We start from the raw sequence: 25,099 nt of genomic DNA on the forward strand, positions 1-25,099 counted from the left end.
AACAATTGAAAAAGTGATTTTAGTGAGGATAAACTACAGATGTCAAAGAGAAATGTTCTAGAGATTGAACCTTGGATCATACACATTAAGTAGGCTTTCTACCACTGAGCTATACCCCTCGTCTCAAGGAAAGTAAAATTTAATAAAATTATTTTATGAAACATTCAAGTGGAATAAACAAGCAATTTTTGTTTTGTTTTGTGGGGTGCTGGTGACTGAACCCAGGATCTTAAAATACATACTGGGCATGAGCTTTACCACGGAGCTACACTGCTAGCCTCAAACAAGTAATACTGCTAATTAACACTTGATAGACTTTGTATTTTTAAATATGGAAATGTCACTAAATATTAAAAATAGACATGACATTCGCATTTATATGACTTTATATAATCGCACTGACTACTTTCAAAAACTTCTTTTTAAACTCTGCCATGGTTGCTTGACATGGAGCCTCGCTGTGTGGCTCAGGCCCAGTGAACTCAGTCATGCCCCTGACTGGCTGGGACTACAGGCAGGCACCACTAGCCTGGCTCTGTATTAAAAAATTTTAAAAATGCTTCCAAATACTAACAATTTTTATTTGTGGCCACCTTAAATGATAACTTCCAAAGGAGTCACAATGGGGCCAGGGCTGTAGCTCAGTAGTAGAGTGCTTGCCTAGCGTGGGTTAGGCCCTGGTTCTACCCCTGGTAACAAAAGCAAAACACAACACTTTAAATAAACAAGAGCAGTTAGCTTAAAAACAGAAGACAAAGCACTAAGTGTCTTCATAACAAAATCAGAATGCAGAATTACAAAACTACTATTTAGATGATTTTCCCCCCATTTTATGTCTACTAATTAGTATATAACTATTTATAGAAAATAAGCTGATATAAGTCTGGTCTTCAACAACCTCCAGAAAACTTATTATAGTATTATTTTCTTATGCATAGCTTATTATTAGAAAGTCAAGACTCACATGTTGGTCCTTCAGTTGCCCCTGACATCCATAACAAAATCTGAAAAAGAAAGTTTGAGAATCATTTTTTAAAAAATAATTCACTAGTTAAAATGATGTAACCAAGTTGGAGTAACTAGAATCCCTTACTAATTACTTCTATACCAAACTTTGGCAGAAAGAGTTAAGAATGCCAACAGTTTCTTAAAATTCTACAGTATGTTGGCCAGCTCAAGACAGCCCAAAATGTAGTTTTTGTTTTCATTAAGGTTAAATATGCATATATTTTCTAATTGGGGTTCTAGAAGAGAATTAAGCCCTACAGAAAATAACTATTTTTCAACTCTCCTATACCTAGTAGATACAATCCTAGATGAACAGAAGACACGTTAACTTCTTACACAGAATGGGGGCCTAATGGTTTTATTTTCTTTCTTTTCAAATTTTTGTTTGTTTTCTGGCTGGTTTTTGAGATAGGGTGTCTCCAGGTAGTTCAGGGTGGCCTTAAACTTGCGGCAACCTTCCTTCCTCAGTCTCCTGAGTGCTGGGATTACAGGTGTGCACCCCCAAGGCTGGCAGTCTCACTTTCAAGGAGCAGTATAAAGACCTGGGACTCGGGGTGCAGTGCAGTGCAAGCCGATTATATGAGGCCCTGGCTTGATTCTACCCCAGAACTCTCAAAAAAACAAAGTTCTCTGTTTATTACTGAAAACAGCAATTCCCTGGCTCCTTCCCATTTCATTCCCAGCTCCCCAGAGGTACTTTCAAAACTTTTAACCTTGTGCCAAGTGGGGTGGTGCATGCCTATAATCCCAACACTGAGACCGGAGGACTGCCGTGAGTTTGGGCCAGTGAGTTTAAGGTCAGCCTGAGTTATAGAGTGATACCCTGTCTCAAAAATCCACAAACATGGAATTAAAAAAAACGAAACGAAACTAAACTAAACTTGTAACTGTGATATTTACTTATGCTTATATAAGTGCTAACTCCTGCTCTGTGAATACTGGCTCTAAGCCTCCAGCCATGGAAGATGAGAACTTAATTCCTTCAGACTTCTTGGACTAACAGTGCATACATGTAAACTGATGTCATGCTCATCCATCTCTGTAAGTCTTTTTTTTTTTTGAGACAGGGTCTCACTCTAGCTCAGGCTGGCCTTGAACTCACAGCAGTTCTCCTGCTGCATTACAGGCATGCACCACCACACCTGGCTGAACTGTAATATTTTCACTCTGATTATATATATATATATATATATATATATATAATATTTCTGTCTGAACACTGAAATTCTCTGTTAGCATTCAATATTGTTGATGAGAAGCTGAGCAATTTTAATCCCAGATCCTTGACATGTGACCTAATTTTTCTCCTCTGGAAATGTTTAGGGTTCGTATTTCACTACGTATTTGGAAATTATACAGCTATGTACTTCAGTGTGGGTCTGGTTTTTTTTCAATAAATTAACCACTTGACAGTCCTTTTTGACCAAGAAAATACTATTCTTCAATAGTAGAAGGAATAGTTTGTACAATAGTTTAAGGAAGTAGAAAACTTCCTTAAACTATTTATTTGATGATCTCCTATTCTATATTTTCTCTTTTCTTTCTTTCTCACATATTCCTATACTGGACATTCTTGAAAAATCTACCAGTTTGGATTTTTTTGGTTTTTTACCTTTATTGGGTTCTTCATTTTATGCCAAGTATTCTACTTCCTGGAATATTTCTTCAGCTCTATCTTTAAATCTGTCTACCTCAATCATAAGTAAATAAATAAATGCAAGTTAAAACAATAAGATTTTTTAAAAGTTGGCCAATATAAAAAAATTTCATAATCCTAATACTGTTCAAGTTTAAGCAAACAACAAATGAAACCTCCTTAAAGGATATCTTTACAGCATCTATTAAATCACTTGTTTTTTTTCCTTTTTGAGGCAGGGTCTCATTATGTAGACCAGGCTGCTCTGGAGCTTACTAGGTAGCCCAGGTTGGCCTCTAACTCATGGTGATCCTCCTGCATCAGCCTTCCAAGTGCTGGGATTATACGGGTTTTTACCACCACGGCTGCCTTAAAATTCACATAACTTTTGATTCAACAATTCTACCTCTAAGAATCTATCAGGCATTTATACATATACAAAGTTAAAGTCATTAACATTATTTGATAATACCAACTGATTGGGGCTGGGGATTTAGCTCAGTGGCACAAGCTCCTGCCTTGCAAGCATGTGGTCCCTGGTACCAATTTAAAAAAAAAGAACTGATTATATAAAACATGGTAATATCTACATACACAATTTCGAAAAATAATCCTCTAAGTGTGCTTATATGAAACGATTTCCAAATGATTTTTCCGTTCTTGTTTTTTGGGTCAGGACTTTCTATTTAACCCAGACTGGCCTGGATGGAACCCAAGATCCTTGTGCCTCAGTCTCCTAATTGCTAGGATTATGGCATGAACTATCATACCTGGCTTCAGTACATCACTCTCACTACAAAGAGGTGAAAGCAAGGAAATCAACAAGTTCTGGAGACACAGATGTGTTCAATAATGAGTTATTTCATTCAAAAACAAGGATCCTCCCTGATTGAACCCACCGGTATTCTACCGCAAATCACATCCCCAGGCCTTTTTTCCCTTTTGTTAAATTTTGAGACAGGATCTAAGTTGGTCAGGCTTTCCTTGAACTTGCAATCCACCTGCCTCAGCAGTCTCTACAGCTGTGTTACAGGTATGCACCACTATGCCCAGCTGTGTCTCATTTTCTATATCAGAAGTAATCATACTCAAGTTAATAACTATTTTTCAAAAGGCAGTGACAATCTACTCAAACATTAGCTCACCATTATGAAGAGATATAAATAAATCAAAACTCATACCTTTCCCCTTTATATTCTTCTAGGGGAATTTCTTGAAAGCATCCAAGGGAAATAAATGATGATACGACCGCGCCAAGTGGGGAGCTGAGACCAAAGAAAGACCTAACATACAAACAGAAGCATATTTAATCCACACCTCATAGAGACAACAGCTAAGAAGCCAAATCTGTAACTCAGCCTAAGCACTTGCAAGTGTTTTTAGTGGAGTTTTGTTTTTTGCAGCACTGGAGGCTGAAGCCAGGCCGTGCTGCAGGCTTGCCAGCCCTTCCACTGCTGAACTCCTTCCCTGGAGAGTGAGCGGCATCTGTTGCTGCTCGGTTCTCAGTTTCCTTGGACCACAGGCGTGTCCAGGGGTGAGTAAGCTCTGTCACCTCACATATTACCTCTCTGGGCCTATTTGCTTACTTCTAAATGAATTAGACTTTATACATTATGTTTATTCTTGGAAATGTAGTACTGGACATTCAATTTAAAAAGTAACCTATTTCTCTTTGCAAAAAGTAAAGACACACCAGGCCTGATGACACACACCTGTAATTCAACACTCCAGGAGGCTCAGCCAAAAACTTTGCAAGTTTGAGCCCAGCCTGGGCAACTTAGTGAGACATTGTCTCACAAGTATAAAAAGGGCTGGGGATGCAGCTCAGAGCAGAGAGTGGGTACTGGGATCAAGCCTCAGTACCACACACACACACACACACACACACATAAATACATACACAGACACATAAATACCCAGAAACCTAGGTGGAATTCAACATTTACATTTTTTAACATTTATTTATACCAATATGATAGATAATAAATTATTTGAAATTAATTTACTAAACAATGAATAACAGGTTCTTACCACATATTTTACATTCAACAGGAAGCTCACAGTACTTTGCCTGACACTGTGGGCAGAAATAGCCTCCTAATGTAAGTCCCGGTTCAGAACTGCTATCCAGGTGCCTGCGGGGGAAAAAAATTACTTGAAAGATGATGTATATAAAGATGTAAAAAGTAAAAAAAAAAAAAAAAAAAAATTAAAAATTAAAAACTGAAGAAAATATGTTGCACTCCTGTAATCCCAGCACTTGGGAGGCTGAGGCAGGCAATTGTTGCACGTTTGAGACCAGCCTGGTTTACAAAGTGAGCCCAAGACCAGCCTGAACTGCATAGTGAGACCCTATCTCAAAAAAGACAAAAAAAAGAAAGAAAAAGAAAATACGTTTCCTTGACTTTAAACTCTGGATTTCAAAAATTTTAAATTTTATTTGAAAATATGTGTGTCATTTAACTGACAACATACCTCCCTCTTCCTCTTTTTTAAAAAATGTTTATTGAGACAGGGCCTTGCCCAGCCTGGCCTTGAACTCTTTGATCTTCCTGCCTCAGCCTCCCCACTAGGATTACAGGCATGTGCCACCACACGTGGCTGTGTGACATATTTCCTCTAGAACAGTAAATGCAGTCCTTTTTATACCTTTAATGGAAGGAGGCAGAAGTCTTGCCTTGGAAAAAATCACTTTCTTTTTGTTTTTTAATTATATAAAATATTAAGTGCGGAAGTTCAAACAAGGCATACTTAGTAGAAGTCCAGGTTCTATCACTTTGCCTTTCCTTAAACACCAACACACTCTTTAGTTTTCACTCCCTATATCCATTACTATTGTTTTTATTCTGAGCACAACTGAATCATCTCACATCACTTCCTTCTTTTTAGATAGACAGCATCAAATTACACACCTTCTCTCTTCCTTCTACTGACATTTCCTGAAGATCTTACTGCAGAAATATACTGTATATAGTCATTCCTTTTTATGGCTATCTAAATTTTTTTTTTTTTTTTTTTTGAGACAGTGTCTCACTGTAATTCAGGCTGGCCTTGAATTCACAGTGATCTTCCTGCCTCAGCCTCTAGAGTGCTACATTTACACATGTGTACCATCACACCCAGGTCAAAAGGTAATTTTTAATTACAAGCCACATTTCAAGCCCATCTTTTAATTTATAACTTACAGCAATGAATTTTAAGTGCTAAAATATTACTGGTCTTTACTTATGCCATGCTGAAAGAAGGTTTTGCATCTTGATCAGACAAAGCAGCAATGGTGTGCTGAGGAAATTCTTCACAGAAAAGATAAAGTATTAATTTCTCTTACCAAGCAAAAAGCATAATTCTAGGGGTAGGAACCTAAAAATGTTTCTACCAGAGAGCCAACGAAGTTGTACAAAGGCTGTTTTCAAACAAACAGTTGTTTTTCCATCTCTTAGGAGATACATGTATATGCTTATTATCCTATCTGAGACTAACTGTAAACCCCGCTACTGTAAAGAAAAAATAGAGGAACGAGGGAAAAATAGGTCTACACATGACCTCAGATTCTGAAGTTCTTACCTATATTTTCTTTTCTTTTTGGTACTGGAGATCGAACTCACAACTTCATACCTGCCAGGCAGGCAGTTGTGCCACTGAGCTAAACCCCCAGTCGCCTATATTTTCTTTTTGGGGGTTTTCTTTTTGCTTTGTTTTTTCCAAGGCGAGGTCTCTTGCTTTGTAGAGAGGGCAGGTCATGAACTTGTAGTGATCCTCTTGCCTCAGCCCCAAGTGCTGGGATTATAGGTGTGTACCACCACATGCAGCATATCTGTATCTTCTAATTTAATAACAACACTGTCTTTTTGGGTGTGTGTTGTAATAGGAAATGAACCCAGGGCCTTCACACTAAGCTACAACCTCATCCCTTTTTATAAATTTTGTGACAGGGTCTTGCTAAGTCATTAAGCTGCCTCAGGCTGGGCTCCAATGTGCGATTCCCCTGCCTTAGGCTTCCAGAGTGTTGGCATTACCTAAGTCAGTGTGTGACATAAAACATGGCCCCAAAAAAAATCCAACTCAAATTTTAAAGTAACTTAAGTAAATGAAAACAGAAAGCCTCATATGAATAAAAATATGTATTTTTAAAATAACAAAATAAACACATACCCATACGAATAAGGGAGCATTCAGAACTTGAGCTGGCAGGAGGAGGACTAACATGATGTGTTAGCAATTCTTTGTAGTGGCTTTCATCTAAAATCACATGGTACATGCCTAACAAGAAACAAACAATCAGCTTTACACATGTAAGAACACATTACAATTTCTATATAGTCCTGTAAAAGCTTTAACATCTACAAATGTACATCTTCAAAATTAAGATTTTAGTTAAATTGTCATTTTTAAGAACTTTATTTCTAAATTGGTATCTCTAAGAACAGTAATTACAATTTGATTAAAAGCCATATTATGAAATCTTTAGAAAGTATTATACACAGTAAAATTTCTAGCCTTTCAAGAGTTATGCTTTCTCTAAACACAAACATTACTGAAATTTCCTTCCCCTTTGAGGTGATTTCTCAACGCAAAATATATTTAAGATGGCTTCATATGCTAGACTATGGATATGAAATAATTTAGATTCAGTGGCTTACGACAGCCTAGCTTAGTCAGTGAATCCTTACACGATGATTATGAATAGAGTGAACACACTAGACACACACCTCCAGTTTCCCGAGCAAGTGCAGCGCAAACCCGAACCTCTGCCCACAGCCCAACGACGGACACTCTGATTTTAGCTGCTTTCAGGATCTTCATCAAATCCAAGAAAAAGAAGAATTAAGAAGAAAAGTATTTAATTAAGAATTAATGTACTTGAAAAAATAATGCTCTGGACACAGTACAGAATTCTCTTTAGTGTTTTAACTTTGGGTTTTTTTGTTTTTTGGGGGCCCCAGGGATTAAATCTAGGGTCTCTCCACTGAGCCACATTCCCAGCACCCTTTTAAAAGTTTTATTTTTTATAGCATTTTAAAAATCATTTTATCAGTACATGAATACAGTGCAAAATGTTTGTATTTTTAGGTAGTGTACTTGTACGTAAGACATTTTAATTCCTTTTTTCATCCCCTTTCACTTTCCCTTTCCTTTTTTTTTTTTTTTTGAGACAAGAGTCCCATTGTACAGTTTAGGTTGGGTTTAACCTCACTATGTAGCCCAGGCTAGCCTTAAACTCAAGGTAATCCTCCTGTCTCAGCCTCCAGAGTGCTGGGATTACGGGCTTGTGCCACCATGCTGCCAAAAAAATTGTGAGACAGTGTCTCACTAAATCAGTAGGTTGCCCAGGCTGAGCTTGACTTGCAATCCTCCTGCCTCAGCCTCCCAGAATGCTGGGATTAGAGGTATGTGCCACAGACTTTGCTATAGCTTCACTCTTTTTTTTTTTTTTTGTCTTTTTCCTTTTTATCGATATGGGGATCGAACTCATGACTGCCTGTTTTCAAGGCAGGTGCTTATGCCGCTGAGCTAAATCCCCAGCCCCCATCACTTTTGATGCACCGGTCCTACCTTAATCAGATCATATATATTCGATGGATCACAAGTTGTAAGACTGCTAAAGATGATGAGGACTTCTCTACTTGTGTGTCCAGGCATGTGTCTAAAGAAGAGATAAAATATACTCTCATTAAGTTATAGCAAATTATACCCACAAAAATGTATCTATAAGGAACAATATACAAGGTTTATACATTCAGACTATAGAATATCTCATTTGTCTCAACATTGCTGGGAAATGAATTGAGAATGTTTTAAATACTTCAATGTACATTTTTTTTTTCTCTTTTTCAGTGCTGAAGACAGAGTTCAGGACTCGTGCATGACAGGCAAGTGCTCCTTATGTTCATTTTTCAAAAAATGAGCTATAAAGCCAGGTGTGTTGGTGCACACCTGTCATCTCAGCACTTGGAAGGCTGAGGCAGGAGGACTGCTGTGAATTCGGGGCCAGTCTGGGCTACAAAGTGAGCCCAAGGCCAGCCTGAACTGCACAGAGAGACCCTGTCTCAAAAAGACTGAAAGAGGGGCTGAGGATTTAGCTCCATGGCATAAGCACCTGCCTTGCAAGTACAAGGTCGTAAATTTGATCCCCAGTACAAAAAAACAGAAAAAAAAAATTAGCTATGTATTTTTTACATACTTATTCATGGAAATACACAGAAAGTTCTCTCAAATTCTAGGGAAAGAATGATAAATGATACTGACTGAGCCCCGACATTACGAAGCTTATAGTTCAACAGGCTTCTTTCATATGAAGTCGAACATGTACAGTGAGAAACAGGACTATACAGTAGGGTCAGCTTTAAGGTATGTACATGTGGTTTAACAACAGTAACAATTAAATGATGACCCAATGAGGGGTGAAGCTGTGTGAGCTCTTTCTATGCTAGAAAGGGATTTCTGTCATTTTTGGAACAAGTTTACCAGTTATTTATACGTTTCATTATTATCCTCCCCACTTAATATTTGTAGCTAACACTGAAGAGCTTGCTTTTATGATTTTTGTTATGTACTTATCTATCTCAAAAGTAAAAGTTTTCTTTGGGGTTTGCTACAACCCACACAGCTGGACTTGCAGGAACTGTGTACTATTAATTTATAGATATACTATCAAACAGGTTAATAAATGTCAGTGAAGATACAATCAACTCATTATATTACACTAAATGCCACTTGTGATCCCTAAACCTTTGGCAGCTCTGTCCTGAGAAATAAACCCAGGCCCTTCACACTGAGCTATATCCTCAGCGCCACCTCCGACTCTCTTTCTGTGAGACAGGATCTTGCTAAGCTGCCCAGCCTGGGCTCAAATTTGCAATCCTCCTGCCTCAGCCTCTCAGGGTGCTGGAAGTATACATGCGCACTGCCACACACAGCTAGTTCTCTACTTACCCACTTTATTATAACTGGCTTTATGGAAACTTCAGTTAACATATTCTCATTTCAATTAATTTATTAAAAACTTCTAAACCAACTTTCAGTAAGAAATGTAAAATACTAACTTTAGAGTCTGCATGGCCATGCTTAAGGAATTATAAAGAGATGGTTCTCCATGACAGGTCATATCAATAGCTTTCTTCAAAGATGTTATGTGTGTCCTTGGGTTTCCTTAAATTAAATGGAGCAATTTGCTTTTACAAAATGCCATTAAAAAATACCATACATACAATATGAACATGTTGGGCAACCCATTTGGGACCTTGCTTGTTTCTATTCCCCCCACCCATTTTCCCAATAAATTTTTCTATGCTTAATTTTAAAAAAAAAAGTGCCAATTTTGTGTTGAGGTCTCACTGTCTCACTATGCAGTCTTGACCTTTCTGTGCAATCCAAGCTGGTCTTGATCTCAAGATCCTCCTGCCTAAGCCTCCCAAGCAGCTATGATTATAGACATGCCCACCGTATCTGGCTCCAGAGGATTTTTAATCTTCATACATATGACCTCTACATTTGGGGTGGAAAAGTCAAGACAGGAGGGGGCAGCTCCTGCCACGATCATGTAATTATCCTGTTTGGCCCATACTGTGCTGAGCCAGCAGCCATCCTGCCTCCATTCTGCTCGGGGTGCAGGAATACATCCCCAAACTCCTCACTGTCCTGTGGTGCTGGTGGCTCATGGGTAGGCAGATGGTAAAACCAAAGTCCCTCTGCACCTAGGTGTAGCTGGACAAGGGCCATGCAGGCATAAGGCTGCTATCAGAGACCTTTTCATCTCACAGGAAACTGACCAAAGGCTGAAGCCAGACAAGGCCTGATGCTTAGAAACAACTACCCCATGTGTCAGCACCGAACACAGAGGGCACAGCGGTAGGTCGTTGTGAGCTGCTGAAAGCTAGTTATGGCCCCACCTCTAGTGCTAGAGACCAACCCAAACTGGGGCCTTCCAGAGCCACACTTCCAACCGAAACTGTTATATTTTCTTGCAACTGAGTTTCTTGGATCAATCCATATAAATAAACCTCTTATTCCTTACAGTGATAGTGAAAAATTATTCATAAACACAGCGTGTCACTTCACTTATGCATTGCAAAGATGGAGAAATCGATTTAAGGTAGAGCTATTTTACAAAAAGTAAAATGGAATTAAATGATGTCAGTTTGCAGCAGGATATATAGGTAAGAAAATTAAAATAGCCATTATTATCTTTTATGAGGTAAAATTCAGTTATGTGAGGTAAAATTCATGTTGTGCGAATAGAAAAGTGGACTCAGTTAACAATAGCTATAACTCAGGCCAGGGATTTAGGTCAGTGGCAAGGTGCCTGCCTGCAAGGTTCTGAGTTCAATCCCCAGTCCAAAAAAAAAAAAAAAAAGCTGCAATTCCGTTTTATATATGTGCTCTTTAAATTCAATGTTTAACTTTTTGAAAACTCAAGTTGAAGATTAAATGGATTTTATGAATGGTTTCAATAAGATTATTTTAATATTTTCAGAAAATATTAAAGACTGTACATATCTTAAAGAAACAGATTCACATTCACAGTAATACTATTCACCATGTACAGAACTCAGTTTAAAACAGTTAATCTTAAATTCCAAGAGTTTAATGGAAAACAGGCATTATTAAGTTATTTCACCTAAAAAGCATACAGGAAGGCTTCATTTTACTTATGAAACACCCTTAAGAACAGGGTTACATGTCTGGGTAATTAAGACAAAGTGCCTGTGTCCTGGAAAGGTAATATAACGCATACCTGAGAGTTCAGTCAGTTTCTCAGCTCTTTTACTCTTAGTTACAATTATTCCAATCTCAAAACAAAAAAGATCATTAATTTAATATGACAAATTACTTCCTCTTGATAAAATTTATGTAAAATAAATTAGTATGCCTACAAAAGAAATAAGCAACACACGAGAAACTTTTCCTCGTATTTTAAACAAATAAATTTAGCTGAGTTTACCTACTGTTAAACTTTTATGCTTTTTGCTAAATGTACCTAAAAAGAATATATAATCTAGATCACTTAGCAAATGATACAATGTATATCCTATTTTTAACAAACAAATTACAGTATATTTGGCAGCAAAATAGTTATGCAATTCTGAATTCTATCATTTATCTACATACCTGACTGACAGGATTTTGATCAAAATACTCTTCTATAAAGTACTCCCAACAACTGTTTAAAGAGAACAAAAAGAAATATTACACAAGGGCAAAAAACCATACATACAAGTACAACTATGCTTTAATAAACCTGTTTATCAAGGATCCCTTGTGATATTCTTTTTTCTTTTTCTTTTTGGGCTGCTAAGGATGGGACCCAGGGCTCTGCACAAGCTAGGGAAGTACCTACCATTAAGCTACAATCCCAGGCCAAATGTCATTATTAAGTTATTTCACCCAAAAAGCATACAGGAAGGCTTCATTCCTTCAAACTCCCATAAGATATTTAAACTTACAGATTTTCAAGAAAATGTTTAGTTGCAAAAATATTAAATAGTAAAAACTATATTTGAAATAGCAGGTGATAAAACAATAATGACCCAGATTTTTTTAGATTTGATTTTGCTTTATGGTATTGAAGACTGAATCCAAGACCTTGGTACCAAGCTACATCCCATACCCTTTTTATTTATTTTGAGACAGGGACTTGCTAAATCACTGAGTGGTCCAGGCTGGGCTCAAACTTGTACCTCCTGCTTCAGCCTCCAGCTGGGATTATAGGCATTTCCCACCATGCCCAACTTGAATGAATCAGAAGTAAGCACAATGGCAAGCACCTTCCAATTCCAGCGGCTTAGCAAATTGAGGCAGGGGCTGGGGATACAGCTCAGCAGCACAGCAGCTGTGTGTGGCAAGTGCAAGGTCATGAGTCCAATTCCCAGTACCAAAAAAAAAAAAAAAAAAAAAAAAAAAAAAACAGAACAAAAAAAAAGTAGAAGAAGAAAAAGGGCTGCGGATTTAGCTTAGTGTGGTGCAGCAGCTGCCTGGTAAATATGAGGTCCTAAATTTGATTCTCAGTACAATAAAGAACAAAAAAACAAAAACAAAAATTTGAGGCAGGGGCCCTCTTATGTGGCCAGAAGTTCAATGCCAGCCAAGGTCCCAACTCAAAGAGAAAAACAAAACAAAAATCATGAAAAGAAGGAAAGACCCACTGAGGACAGGGAAGGGAGAACAGGAAGATCGAGGACTGGGCTTCATGAGTTAGGACGACTATGGATATGTCTGTAAGCCGAGAAGACAGATTCAAGGAAGTGAACGGAGAATGAAGATTCAGTGAAGGAAAGGGACAAGTGACAAAACAAGACCCTGACTTGGAACAGCAAAGCGGAAATGAGACTTACATAGTTAGCAGGTGACGCTTATTATATCCTTGTACTATTTCCTTGTAGCGTATCTCTTAGCTGTCACTTAGATCAACTAGAAAAAAGTTTTCCTGCACTTTTTTCCAGAGCCCACTGTCCCTCCTGCATTTGGGGCACATGTAAATGACTTTTAAGTGATCTTTCTGTACCTTTAATGTACATGTCAGTCTATTAGGCTTTAAATCTTGGTCCTCCATTGTCCAAGATCCGTCTATCACCACATAAAGGTGGCGCATCTACCAAAAAGAAAGGGAATAATCTCCGGTTACATCTTTCACCAAGAAGTAAAACCGCATTCAATATCCACCTGTTCTGAACATAGCTTTTAATATATTCTTTTAAAAAGTTTGTTGCTTTATTATTGTTCATTCTGTAGAGCCAGAATGTTTCTGTAATCCAAACTAGTTCTGTACCAGTAAAAGAAAAAAGATAACATACCATTCCAAGTCGAACTTGTCCATGGTGTTCAAATACTCTGTTAAAATTATACAAGCATTTTAATGGAATATCATATGCTACCCAAAAAGTCAATACAACTTGCTAAATAATATGCATTTTTTTAGTGAAGTCAATTATTAACTTTTGGGATACACATAATTATAGAGCTTGCATATAATTCCTGAAACCCATTTCCCTACTGAGGTAAGGTATGATAGTACCAGTTCTTTCTGCCTACTCAGACAAGGACGAGCCATTTTCTCTGAAACACAAAAGGAAATGAAGTTCTAAGATAGTTACAGGTGGGCAAAAAGGTTCAGGGACACAATTTCCTTTCATGACAAACTTAGGAAGAATTTACTGACCTTTTTCTCTTTGCCTTGAAAAGAATGTCTTCTATGATAGCTTTAACTGAGCCAGATTCATCTTCTTTAAGAATTTCCCTGTAAGTAATAACGGTTTAAAATATAAGCTAAAAATAACCCAAGAAATAAAGAGGTGGATAGATATTTGTACATGTGTGTTCACAGTATGATTCTATGTAATTGTGAAAACTGTAAACAACCTAAATGTCCATCAGCTGCTGAACTGATAAAACAAAAATGTGTCCTAACAATATAAAGAAAAAAAAAGTATTAAAAAAAAAAAAAAGAAGCTTGGTGTGGTGGCACATGCTTATAATCCGAGCTACTTGGGAGGCTGATGCAGGAGGATCAGAAGTTCAAGGCCAGCCTGAGCAACCTACACGTTAACTCAAAATAAAAAAATGAAAAGTGCAGTGAATATAGCTCAATGGTAAAGATCCCCAGGTATAATCCCCAGTACTCATCCCCGTCATCTCGCAGGGAACCAATTCAGCTACTGAAGAGCTACTGCGGCAGAAAGACTGTGAGCTCAAGATCAGCCTGACCACACAGTAAGATCCCATTTCAAAGAAAAGGGAAAAAAAGAAACAAAGCACTGACATACTCTACAACATAGAAGAGCCTTGAAGTAGTATATTAAGTGAATGCCAGATACAACACACCACTTTTTTTTGGTACCAGGGATCGAACTCACAACCTAGCGCTTGTCAGACAGACACTTAGGCTGCTGAGCCAAATCCCCAGCCCAACGCACCACATATTATATGATTATGGGAAATAGAAAAGGAAAATCTGTAATAAACAACATAAATTAGTGGGTGTCTACAAGCAGTGAAAATGGAATTAAATGTAAGTAGCCATTAACTAAGTGGTCATTGGAGTAGTTAAAGTGTTCTTAAAACTGGTTTATAGGAGGAAAAAAAAGACTGATTTATGGTGCCACATGCCTGTAATCCCAGGTCTCAGGAGGCTGAGGCAGGACTGTGAGCTCGAGATCAGCCTGGGCTACAAAGCGAGCTCAAGGTCAGCCTGAACTGCATAGTGAAACCCTGTCTCAAAAAGACAATGGCTTATGATAGGAAATTTTCTGGCTTATGAGAGTAAATTTTCTAAAAACAGTCACTTAACTACACACTGGAAGTGGGCAATTTTTTAAAAAGAGATAATATCTAAAAGAAAAAAGAGGGCTTAATGCCTTACTTACCAAGTTCTCTCATAGCCTCCTTCCCATCGCTTAGTTCTTTCTGGTTCTTCATCCATATTTTAAAAAGTATGTATTATTCAGCACTCTAAAAGCCATAAGACTATGAATGTTCTAAACATGTCTGTACAAAATGCTTCCACTTATTTAAAAGTTAAATGGGGGTTGGGGGCAGCCATGGTGGCACACACCTGGAAACCCAGCACTCAGGAGTCTGAGGCAGGAGGACTGCAGTGAGTTCAAGGCCAGCCTGAACTACAAAGACAGAGCATGTCTCAAAAACCCAAAAATGGGCTGAGGATACAGCTCAGTGGCATAAGTGCCTGCCTGGCAGGGGCAAGGTCATGAGTTCAACCCCAATACCAAAACCAACCAACCAACCAACCAGAAAAACCACTGATGGGTATGGCAGTGCATACTGTATCACAAACTACTCTGGAGTATGAGGTAGAAGGCTTTCAAGCTCAAAGCCAGGGTGGGCAATGAAGCAAAACTGTCTCAAAATAAAATTCAAAAGAACAGCTGTGGCTATAGCTCAAAAGCACTTGCCTAACATGCAAAAGGCCCTGGATTTAACCCCTAGAACCAGAAGAAGAAAAATAAGAATGTAAGCACATCTTTTTTTTTTTTTTTTTTTTGTCTTTTTCTTTTTTATTGGTACCAGGGATCGAACTCACGATCACACACTTGCAAGGCAGGCGCATATGCCACTGAGCTAAATCCCCAGCCCCAAATGTAAGTACATCTTATTCTTTGTAGTTTACTCAATCATTTTGTTAGGGCCAGAGATACAGCTCACTGGCACAGCCCATGCTTGGGCAAGTACGAGGTCATGAGTTTTTTGTTTTGTTTTTCTGTCCTGTCTTTTTTGGAGACAGGGTCTCGCTACTTGGTTCAGGCTGTTTGGGCTCACTTTGTAGTCCAGGCTGGTCTTGAACTTTTAACAATTCACCTCCCTCAGTCTCCTGAGTGCTGGGATTACCGGAGGGAGTGTGCTATCACACCCCGCAAAGTCATGAATTTGATCCCTAGCACCAAAAAAAGAGAAAAAACAAATTGTTGTTAGTGAAAATACAAATATGAATATTTATGAACAAACATGATTCCGATACAAATAAACACCTTTTTACAATATTAAAGAACAAAAATGCTTTATGGACATCACAAAACAAGAACACAGAATTATGGGAGTCATACAGGTGTAGCTGAAATGTTATCCACAAGTGACAGTTACCACAATTGGTAAGTATCTGATGATTCTTATGTTCTCTCTCCACCTTTGTGTAGGCTGGAATTTTTTGTTTTGAGGCAGGGTCCCATTATGTAGCCCAGGCTGGCCTTAAATTCATGCTGATCCTTCTGCCTTGGCCTCCCAAGTGCTGGGATTACAGGTGTGTGCCACCTCACCTGACTGTAGGTGTGAATTTTATTATCAAGTTTTTAAGAATGAAACATCATTTATAAATGGCTAAATGCTTAAATATCATAAGTCAAAAGAATAAAAATAAATAGCCAGGTGTGGTGATGTATACCTGTAATCCCAGGGGCTGAGGCAGGAAGATCACCACAAATTTGAGGCCAATCTGGGCTATTTAGAGAGTCCAAAGTCAGTCTGAACTACATAAAAAAAAAAACAAACCAAACCAAGAAACCAAAAAAAAAAAAAATACCAAAATTGGTGGTAGAAAAAGCCCATGAACCAAATAATATACATCTCTACCACACCCAACCTCCACCCTCCCCAGGGGTGTCTCCTGGCCCAACCCAAGATGAGAGTCATATACCCTGTCCCTGGCATGGATAAAGACAGCTTTTTAGTCAGGACGAACTGTTTTCCACAGGCTACTCTACCTTCTTAGGTCTTTACTTGCTAGATAACATGGCAATAAGGAGGAGTGCCTGACCACTTAATTTCACTATATGTATATGAGGTTAGATTCCAGAGTTGTATTGCAGCCTAGGGGCCTTTGACTAAGAGGAAAAAACAGAAGAAAACACCTATCCCTTGGCAAAGTCTTCCTTACTTTTTAAATTCCATACAATTGTAAATGGAGAATGTACTGAAACTGTTCAGTATGACAAATATATTTAGTATATTTGACACAGTTTATACTGACTAGATTTTCATTTCAAGAATGTCAACAGGAAGTTGACCAAGGACTAAGTGTGGTTTCAGAATTCAAGGATAAGTTTACAGAAATTTGCCAAAAATATGGAGTTGTTAAGGAAAATACTGTGACCGACCAATGTTTGCATGTGTGTTGAGACAGTCTCACTACATAGTTCAGGCTGGCCTTGAGTTCACTATATACTCCAGGCTGGCCTCAAACTTGTGGCAATCCTCCTGCCTCAGTCCCCCCAGTGCTTGGACTCCAGGGGTGCACTACTACACTTGGCTTTTGGGACTGACCTATGTTGATCGCTGTCTCCAGCCCTGAGCTGGAGGAGTGGCTGATCCTAAATTGAGTCAATAGAACCCCACCTGGTCTCATCCTTCTTTGCCTCTGTGTCTCAATGACTATGACTCTCACATATAAGGGTGTTATCCCTGCTCCTCCAGAATCCTCCCTAATTACCCAGGAAGACTTATCAATTCACCAAGAATAAAAGATTTTCTCTAAGTGCCCCGTCTGCCTACCTAAGGTAATTGTATATCAATTAAGATCTTCCTCTACCTGCTCGGTAATGATTAGCCTTGAAATAAATATATACAGAGAAAATCTGCCAAAAAAAGGTACACAAATTTTAGAAAAATTTGTATCAGTATTTTAATACTTTATCTGTGGAGGACCCTAAAGGATGTCCTGTATCGCAGGACACTACAATGCTACACTAACCCACTACACTGCGGGCCCTTAGAGAAGAAATTGAAAATGCATGGGCAGCAGTCTTAGCGACCAAGGTGACCCATGCAGCAGCAGTTCAATGTACTAACAAATGTTAGGAAACTAATAAGCACCACTTTGAGTACTTGTTCCAACTGTAGAGACCAAAGGTAACGTATTAATCTTATGATGCCTCAATAAATTAACTATTAATAAAATATTCAACCAAGTGGGGGTTTTTTTTGTGGCCTTATTTTATTTGTTTTGTTTTGCTTTATTTTTCATAAAAGGTCCTGCTATGTTTCCCAGTCTGGTCTCAAACTCCTGCCATCAAATAATTCTCCTGCCTCAGCCTCCAAAGCACCATAGTTAGTTGGCACCAGGTGCAGCTTTTGGAACACTTTTTATTTTTTTAAAGAATCTGCCTCTTAGAGCTGGGCGCCCTAGCACACTTCTGTAATCCCAGCACTTGGAAAGCTTAAAGTAGGCAGATGGTTGCAAATCTGAGACCAGCCTGGGCTGTAGCACTTTGTAAACACTTTGTAAAGTGTTTCCAAGGCTAGCTTGAATCTCACCAAGGGTTCTTTTTGTTGTTGTTTTGCCTTTTGTCTTTTTGAGACAAGGTCTCACTATGCAGTTCAGGCTAGTCTCCAGCTCCCTTTGTAGCCCAGGTTGGTCTGGAACTTGCAATGATCCTCCTGCTTCAGCCTCCAGAACGCTGGGATTAAGATGTGTGCGCCACCACAGCTAACTTACAACTTTTTCTCTTCCTTACATGTGTACACGTACTTTTAGCAGACTCTGTATATATAGATAAGGATCATAACCGATATTTTACCCTCCATTTGTATCATGCTTTTATAGAAAATACTTTAAAGAGGCGACCTATAAATGCACTTGTGTAATTAAAATCCACTGATAAGTTGGAGACTACTGCTAAGGTATCATTTTTTGTGACACCTTATGACCAGATGTTATTAGCTAAAATTCCGAACATTTTCCACTGAACTAACAAACCACACACTGTCTTTGTAAGAAATTAATTTCTTTCAGGAAATTTGGTGATCTGCTGTAACAACCTGAAAAACTACAAATGACAATAATTTTAACATCTGTGCTATTCCGCACATGGTAACGTAATATACAGTGACTAAACACTGTCCTATTTTCAGTATTTATCCTGCACATCAAAAACAAAAACAAAAAAAAGGACACATAGTGTTCAGTTATTTTGTTGGACGAGATCGAAACCTGAGCTGCAACCAGCACCGCCCTCATGGAGGCATTTGCTGATAAAACAGGCAAGTGAGCCCTGGGCCTGCCCGCCAAGTGCGAACTCAGGGCTCTGGGGTGGGCAACTCAACCGCTTCCACAGAGCCAGCCCAGAAGAGGGCTCGCACCCCGACCACCATTCCAGCCCCAGGCTGAACCACGTCCGCGTTCGCGGCCCTGCGCGTCCTTCGCCACCTTCCGCGCTCCCTGCCACAGTCCTTCCCTACTGGGCCAGCCAGGCCAAGTCGGCCGGTCCTCCGCCCGACAGCCTCCCAGGCGTCTCGCCCAACCTCCCGCCGCCGGGCCAGGGCACACCTTAGCTGCACCAGCGGACTCACCGGCCCGGCGCGAACGACTCTCCGCCGGAAGCGCCGCCCGCCTAGAAGCGCGCCGCTGAAGCTCTTCCGCAGAGCGCTGCAGCCTGGCAGAAACGTTCCGGCTGCCGCGGACAGCAGCTGCCAGAGCAGGGTGCAGGCAGGGAAGCGGCGGGGCCAGCTGAGTCGGCTGGGCAGCGGTAGCCGCGCTCCGCTGGGGCCGGTTGGAGGAGACTGATTTGATTTCTAAAAGATTTCAACGAAAGAGGCTGACTGCGCCTGTTCAGCTCACAGGATTTATTAAGCTCCGACTTTGCGCTTGAAACCTCTGGAGCCACTGAGGAAACAGCAATGAAATCTAACCAGAAAAACACTTTGGACTTGGAATTGCGCGTTAGGGACAGTGATCCAGAAGAGCGCACTGTGCCCACTATGCTCTGTAAGGATGGTGCTGCTGAGAGAAATTAAGATTGGAGAAGGAAAGGGTTGCAGTTCAAAATAAAGGTGGTTGGAGGAAGTCTTCAGGACAGCAGGCAAGCCATAGTCCAGTGAAGTAAAATGTTCACCACACTCCTACCTGGGGAAAGAGCTGTGGAGACAGAGGGGCTGGGAGTGCAAAGGCCCTGAGGCAGAAGCACCTCGGTGTGGATAGGGGGACTCCAAGACGAGCATGTGGCAGCTGAAAGCAGTGCAGATGGTGAGGTGGTTTTACTCTAAATCTTGTGAATAGGGTGGCTGTGTATTATGAAAGAAGAACCAGAGGTTTTAGCTGCGCAGCTTTAAGGGTGTAGTGCACCTTTGAGGTTGGTGGGGGCATCACATCAGTTTACTTTGGGCAAGCTGATATGCCTAACACGGTGGAGTTACTAACATTTCCAGGCTTGGGAAGTGGAGAGGCAGGGAAGTTCCAGAGGCTCTGCAAAGGACCTTAGGACCAGGAGGGATAGTAGAAAGGAGCTTCATAAACTGGGACTTCTTTCTTCCCCATCGGCATATCTACCCGTTGCTTATTTTGTTTTGTTGGTACCAAAATCTTCCCCATTTGCATCAGGCCTCAATCAAAAATGTTGCCCCCCCAAAAAAAGTTGCCAAAAGGTTTCCTACACTGTACTGTAAATGAAAGAGCTGGATTTAAAATCAGGGTGTGGCTCAGCACATGCTTATAATCTCCACACTTTAGGAGGCCGAGGCAGGCCTGCAACATCAAACTCATCTGAGGCAACTGAGATTCTGACTTCAAATAAAAAATAAAAGGCCTAACACCGTAAAAACACAAGTACATTAGATCAGGCTCTGATGCCATCTGTGGGCTTCAAGCAGTCACAGCCTAAACCAGGGAGGCCATCTGTAAAGCAGAGGGCTCCACCTCCACAGGGCGTGGTGGCAGCAAGAGGGAAATGGAGAGATACTAGCACTGCTGCTTGTTTCTTTGTGCCCGGAGCCTTGTAGCCTGGCCGCCCTCATACCCTTCACCCTTGTCCAGGACACGCAACTTACACTTTTCCTTTCTCTTTTTCTCTTACCTACCCACTCCTCTCTCATTCTTTCCCCTTTTCCTTTCTTCCTTGCCCTGTAATCAGCCATCCTAGTCCAAGGAAGGGGGCGTGACCATGCAACAAAGAACTGTAACTCCAAAACCTGTTTGTTAGCCACCACTCTGGGAAGACTTTTTTTTTTTTTTTTTTTTTTTTTTTTTTATCAAAAACCATGAAAAGGTAAGAAGATTCTCCCAACAAATCTGAAGCATCTTTGTGAAAGACTGACACATTAAGAATTTTCCCAACTGTAACCTGCATAAAGGAAGGGTTAGTAGAGGAGAGCAAAGCATGTGTAAATCCATGGTAATCTCCCGGAGTAATTACAGCTAATATTCTAATCATATCCAAAGTGGTAGAATAAAGGAACTATCCAATTTAGCCAAATGCTTTTCTCCACTTGTAAAACTAAGGAACTACAATAAAGAATGAATCTATTCTTTGCCCATGGCTAGTGTCTTGGTTACTTTTTATCTTGTTGTTGAGACCAGAATACCTAATGCCTAATGTGAAGGGGGGAAAAAAAGTTTATTTCTTAGTTTTTGGAGGTTTCAGTCCATACTCAGCGGGGTCCAAGGCAGGGTGCCATGGCACTGGGGCAACACTTCAAGGCAGCAGCCAGAACAAAAAGGAAGAAAACAAGCCTTTTCTCCTGGTTTATATGGTACACAGGCCAGGCCCGCACCCAGGGCTGGTGTAGCGCTCAGGACATCTCCCTGCCCTCCTTTGCTCAGGATGAGGATATTTACAAAGTAAGGACCCTGCCTCCCTGCTGAGTCTCTCACACTTCTAAACTGCTCAAATTGACACAATGTATTAACCATAAGGACATAATCCGGAATGTGGAAGTTCATCAGCAGCTCAGCCAGTGCAACCTAAGTAAATAGACAATGGATGTGACCTGAAAGACCAGCAGAGATAGACTTTCTTTTCCTGTTTTTGAGACAAGGTCTCACTGTGTAGTTTAGGCTGGCCTTGAACTCATTCTTGTAGCCCCGGCAGGCCTCAACCTCACACAGTTCTTCTCCCTTTGCCTCCTGAAATGCTAGAAAGTAACTCAGATCCACAGTTTGCTACAGCAGTTTAAAAAATTTTTAAATGTTATTTACTTTGTGGTACTGGAGACTGAACTCAGAGCTGTTACACTGAGCTACATACCCAGCCTTTTATTTTTTTTTTAAAGTTTTAGTCTGGGGATCATAAAATAAATTGCTCAAACTAGGATAGAATTTGGGATCCTCCTGCTTCAGGCTTTCAGAGTTGGGAGTAGAAGCACATATACCACTCAGTTCATGATCTTCACTTGTAAATTCTATTTGTTCTATCCCTAGAGGCATTTGTTCACCACCTAGGAATAGTCACATGCCCAGCCTAGTGTTTACCTATATGGCATTAAGAGGATTTAAAGCTGCACCCAGCAAAGACTAAGCTATGGGATAGGAATATACATACTCCCCCCTCCCTCCCTTTAGTGGTACTGGGGATTACACCCAGATCCTCTGCACTGAGCCACATCTCCAACCCATGTATTTTTGAGACAGGGTCTTGCTGAATTGCCTGAACTGGGCTTGAATTTGCAATTCTTTGCCTCAGCCTCCCAAGTGCTTGGATTACTGGGATGCACTACACACTTGGCTAAACATACCCTTTTTTTGGAGACTGGGTGCTGCTATGTAGTGTAGGGTACCAACACAGTCAGCTAAACATAGACTTTTAAAAACACAGTATGTTTTTGTTTTTGGTACCAGGGATCAAACTCATGACCTAGCCACTTGTGAGGCAGGCGAAATCCCCGCTTTAAAAACACAATTTATTAAAAACTGTTAGTTTCAATTGGGTGTGGTTATACATGCCTGTAATCCCTGTGGCCAGAAGGCTGTGGCACCCCAATTTTAAGGCCATCCTGGAATATATGGTAGGTTCCACTCCAGTTTGGACTATATAGCAATATTGGTCTCAAAAACAAAACAGTAGAGCTTATTAATTTCACACTTTGCAAGACTAACTGGGCTGGGGATTTAGCTCAGCGTCATAAGCACCTGCCTTGCAAGCAGGCAGTCCTGAGTTCGGTCCCCAGTACCGGGAAAAAAAAAAAGGAAGACCAACTGGACGTACTATGTTTGGACAAGGACTGTTCATACATTCCCTTCACAATGAGATCATTGCATTTATCACACTTTACCTTCACAGTAAAATACTATTTCTTACAAATAACAGAAAATTGAGGTTCAGGAGGGGCTGGGGATTTAGCTGAGAGTCATAAGCAGGAGCTTCTTTTTATGTATATCTCCAAACTGTTCTTCTGGGAACTTAGAGCAAGTTCTGTTTTACATGATGCCACTTGCAGCACTTATAGACAGCTGTCATGATCACACGTAAATGTCCTGATCATTTCACTGAGGGAATTAAAATATTATAAGTGGGATTAGTGGCAATGCCTTAATCCAAGGTGTTTAGGAGGTAGAGGTGGAAAATCAAAAAGTTTGAGGCCAGTCTCAGCAATGTAGCCAGAGCCTGTCTCAAAATGAACAAATTAAACTGGACCCAGCTGCGGTGGCACACACCTGTAATCCCAGCCCTCGGGAAAGCTGAGGTAGAAGGATCCCTACTTCAAACCCACCCTAGGCAATTTGGGAAGACCCTGTCTCCAAATACAACAGTGCTGAGAAAGTAGCCTCCTTTGAAGGCCCAAGGTGAAGTCCCCAGCACTGCAGAAAAATGAAACGGAGTGATGGTGTAGGCATGAAGAAGGGAAGTGCAAAGGCACTCCTGGATTTGATCTGCGCTGCCAAAAAGTCTGGGGAGTCATTTTCAGGTCAAAATAGAATGTACAACCTAGCTGCTATTAACTCAGATTTTTCTGCTGTCTGAAATAATTAGGAAATATTCTGCTGCTTGCTTTTTCAAGATCATTTTTATAGAATTCTCACATATAATATACTGTTTTATTTTACCCTAACAGAATTAAAACATGCTTCAGAAAGTAAGCTTCTAAAACTATAAACTTAGAATAAAAAACCTGAGAAAGGTGCTGGACAGTATGGAAAAATCAGACAAGATAAAAATCATTCAACAAAGCCTACAGACCCAGATGGAGTTTGTTACCATTATCCAACATGTGTTCCAGGTAACATTTCTATAAATCAGTAAAGGAGGGATAAAGACCTCTTAAAAACACCACTGATATGAATACTTACCACGGTTTATGTTAGGCTGTGGTCGTAAGCTAATTCAGTACAAGGAATGAGTACATAGCCGCACTGGAGAGCACTTGCCTAGCATTGGTGAAGCCCCGAATTCAGTCCCAGCATTGCAAAAATCATAATTGTCTACTGATATTTGCTATACTTACATATGTAATATTCATGTACAGTCAGCGTTTAGGGGCTCATTTTTCATCGTGGTTAATCATTAGGATTTAGAACTGGCACCTTTTCTACAGCTCTGGAGGCAGGTTGGAGTACAGCTTTAGCCTCCAGGTTTGAGGGCAGAGTGGACCTGGGTGAGAGTGGCAGCTAAGAAGGTGACTGCTACCATTGGGAATTTAGCTCAAGTGGGTGCTCAAGGACATGGTGTTGATCCCAACCCCATCACACAGAGAGAAATATCAGCATGATGACTGGTCCAAGTAAACTCTAGCAAATGTTGCCATAAGATTTTTCCCCTGAGACATTAATGGAAAGAAAGAAAGAAAGAAAGACAGAAAGAAAGAAAGAAAGAAAGAAAGAAAGAAAGAAAGAAAGAAAGAAAGAAAGAAAGAGATAAAGAGAGAAAGATGGCTGACTGAGCTGGCTGTGGAGGCCCACGTTTGTCCACACAAAGGGCTGGGGATGCAGTGTGATGGCCATGGGTTCAACCCCTGGGCCTAGGGATGAAAGAAGAAAAAACTGTCTGTGGAAATTGATGAGGTATTTGCAAGCATCATAAACATACCTTTACCCTGCTGAAGCCTCTTGTAAGGAGAAATAAAGACAAAAGTGTATCACGCACTGGGAATACAGGCAAGTGTCACAGCACCTGCCTGGCTAGCTTGAGGTCCTGGGTTGAATTCTTGGGACAGAAAAAAAATTGTGTATGACTCTTTTCTGTGAAAACAGGGCTACTGTACTTTTCTAGTACATGTTTAAAAAATTAGATAAGGTTAGTGAAGGGA

General features: G+C 40.1%; 1 protein-coding gene across 18 annotated transcripts in view; it reads right to left on the reverse strand.

Annotated features, from left to right (window-relative positions):
• LOC100729404 (general transcription factor IIH subunit 2-like) overlaps positions 1–19,549 on the reverse strand; it is a 36,984-nt gene extending 17,435 nt beyond the window's left edge. The window contains exons 1-13 of one of the 18 annotated variants that reach the window (XR_010050512.1): positions 19,436–19,549; positions 13,800–13,877; positions 13,435–13,471; positions 13,146–13,232; positions 11,753–11,804; positions 11,379–11,433; positions 9,688–9,793; positions 8,198–8,288; positions 7,354–7,441; positions 6,797–6,904; positions 4,676–4,779; positions 3,826–3,927; positions 965–1,004 (exon numbers count right to left, since the gene is read on the reverse strand). Coding sequence is in view for 1 of the 18 variants with exons in the window: in XM_063258239.1 (XP_063114309.1) it covers positions 4,742–4,779; positions 6,797–6,904; positions 7,354–7,441; positions 8,198–8,288; positions 9,688–9,793; positions 11,379–11,433; positions 11,753–11,794; positions 13,125–13,232; positions 13,435–13,471; positions 13,800–13,877; positions 15,004–15,059 (807 nt within the window). In the remaining 17 variants the exon portion in view is untranslated. The other 17 variants (XR_010050508.1, XM_063258239.1, XR_010050502.1 and 14 more) reach the window with 17 other exon arrangements.
• Between the last annotated feature and the right edge of the window lie 5,550 nt (positions 19,550–25,099).

The sequence above is a fragment of the Cavia porcellus genome, unplaced genomic scaffold, assembly GCF_034190915.1.
Source record: "Cavia porcellus strain 051 isolate PalLab524CR breed Dunkin Hartley unplaced genomic scaffold, mCavPor4.1 scaffold_11, whole genome shotgun sequence".
In the NCBI taxonomy this organism is placed as follows: domain Eukaryota; kingdom Metazoa; phylum Chordata; class Mammalia; order Rodentia; family Caviidae; genus Cavia; species Cavia porcellus.